Consider the following 2524-nt stretch of genomic DNA (forward strand, 5'->3'; position numbering starts at 1 on the left):
AGCCTCATCTCGCGACTGGTATGGCTCTTCTCCGGCGGACGTCACCGGAACGGCCCGGGCCCGGCGTTGGCGCGCGCGCCGAGTCCATCCGTCCGCTGCTTGCACGGTCGCGCGTCAGCCCGGCGGGGCGCGGCGGGGCAGGGCGGGGGGCCAGCTGGGCCAGCCCGTATATGTACGACGGGCACCCAGAGGCCGGCATCAGTCCGCTCAGCCGCTCAGCAGCAGCAACAACCAGAGCCCCTCTCGCACAGCCGAGCCGAAGCAGTTCGTTCGCGAGTTCCTCTCAGTGCATCTAATACATCCTCTTCCAACAACATCAGCAGCAACATGGCCGCCAAGCAAGCCATCGTGTTGTGCGCCGCCGTCTACATCCTCGCCCTCTGTGGTAAGTTTCGTTACAGGCTACTTCGTGTGGTAGACATTATAATTACAGTACATTAAAGTACATTAAGAAGATTTGCCGCTAGTTGAACGGGAACGGAAAGTCACAAACATCGAAGCCTTAAGGACTTTTTGGCCTGAAAAAGTTTGGCAAAAGGCGGGGGGGGGGGGGCCGTAGGTTGCCGATACGTGACAATGCCATCAAACTCGCAGTGCTGTGGTTGCAACAGTTTCCTCCCTTCCGTTTCGTGTCGTTGAGCTACTTCCGGTCTAACGCCCGCCCTTCTTCCTTCCCGTGTGTGTGCAGCCGACGCCGCCGTCCCGCTCAGCTCCCGGAACACGTGCATCGACGCCCTGACCAACAAGGTGTACTCCGAGGGCGACACGTGGTTCACGACCGGCGAGCGCGAGTGTATGAAGCTGACGTGCGACGGCGAGAACACCATCAGCGGCCTGACGTAAGTGTCCATAACAAGCTGTGACGCCGGCCGGCCTTCCCCCGCCACCGCGCACCTTCCCGTCGACGACGGCGGCGACGACGGCCCTCCTGTACTAACCGGATGCTGCTCTTGTTCCTGCAGGTGCGCCCAGTTCCAGGTGCCGTCCTGGTGCTCCATCAAGCCCGGGAACCGGAAGGCCGTGTACCCAGACTGCTGCCCGACGCCCGTCTGCCCCGACGAGAACACCATCGAGGGCAGCGCCGCCAACAACGGCGGCGTCGACGCCGTCGCCTCCTACGGCGGCTACCCCTACCCGCCCGAGACCCCTTACTAAAAAGGACGCCGTCGAGGAGTCCGACGAAGGGGAGGCCCCCCACAGCCCAGTGACCGCCACCAAGACTGAGTCGAGGAGAGACGCACGCGTGGACCGTCGAGTTCAAGGTCCGGGTTCACCTCGACGGTGACCTGGCGACACCCGGCGCGACGCGGCTCCTGCTGTATATAATGTTGTGATAGCTCGAGGCGAGGCCGCCTCAATCTTTTGTGATAGAAAGGAGGAGACAGACAGTCGGTCAGAACAGTGAGACAAACTTGAATCAGTGCACAACGTTTGCCCAAACCAAAGAATGATGAATGATTGTCTTTTTAATTTATGAAATGCGTGACTCTGCGAGTGAATGTGCCAGTTGTACAGTGTGAATGGATTGTCGTTGTTTCAGTAGTGATTGTGATTTTTGGATAAAGAGATCATCGACTGAATTAATTTAACCTAGTGAAACATTATAGTTTTTTATTACTACATCATTTAGTTGTGATTCTTCTTCAATGGCACACCCGTGTACCAACCCATTACTCATACAGGCAGCCCTCGTTGTACACCACTCACGCACGTCATGTCGTACACAAGGTAGTGTGTAACTGACATGAGCTGATGAACACATGTGGAAGTGTGGAACTTGCATACTTTACACTGAGAGAAATGTTTCGTTGCAGCCATCAAAATTTTGATACCCACGACCAAATTTTGTTCGGTCAGTCCGGCTTAGTCACAGGCATCAAAATTTTAGTTGCTCTAACCGAAATTTCGGTTGCTGTAACCGAAATTTCGATTGGTGTAACCAAAAGTTTAGTTGCTGTGACTAAAATTTTGATGGCCATGACTAATCCGGACTGATCGAACATTTTTTGATCGCTGCAACGAAACATTTCTCTCAGTGTAGAGTGCGCAACGACCCTGCCCAATACCTAAAGCCGTTCAACTGACTGTTGCACTTGCACTGTTGGAGCTGTTTACCCATCGAACGCGTCTTCATTCTTCAAATGTGCGTCCTTTCATAAAGTCGCACTGATGTGTTTTTTTTTGGTTTCTTTCCCCATGCAGTGTGGTGGAGACGTTACTACACGCGCATGTTTCCGGGTCCAAGATAGCGAGGGCTTCCGAGCCCAAGGGCGCCTCGCGATATCGGAATTGAGGAAGGTTAAAAAGAAAAAGAGGGAATGACGCGGACCGCGGGGTCAAAGCAAGCGCGCCAGGAATGTTGGCCAGACGTCGGATCCACACTGTTGTGCGAAAGAAGTATCTTACACGCAGCTGCTTGTTGTTTCTGGGGTTTTATTTGCTAGTTGACTTGTGAGACCACAAACTTAAAACAGCCGTTTCTACAAACCCAGAAAACCAACATGGGATGTCCGCAAAGTTTCTG

At 54.0% G+C, this 2524-nt stretch overlaps 1 protein-coding gene across 1 annotated transcript; it reads left to right on the forward strand.

The window, feature by feature from the left end:
• The first annotated feature begins 181 nt into the window (after positions 1-181).
• On the forward strand, positions 182-1625 carry LOC113213127 (uncharacterized). The gene is made up of 3 exons (XM_026432095.2): positions 182-385; positions 689-839; positions 963-1625. The coding sequence occupies exons 1-3, from the start codon at positions 328-330 to the stop codon at positions 1153-1155; spliced, it is 402 nt and encodes a 133-aa protein (XP_026287880.1). The 5' UTR covers positions 182-327; the 3' UTR covers positions 1156-1625.
• Positions 1626-2524: the final 899 nt, after the last annotated feature.

The sequence above is a fragment of the Frankliniella occidentalis genome, unplaced genomic scaffold, assembly GCF_000697945.3.
Source record: "Frankliniella occidentalis isolate FOCC.00 unplaced genomic scaffold, Focc_3.1 Scaffold75, whole genome shotgun sequence".
Taxonomy (NCBI): domain Eukaryota; kingdom Metazoa; phylum Arthropoda; class Insecta; order Thysanoptera; family Thripidae; genus Frankliniella; species Frankliniella occidentalis.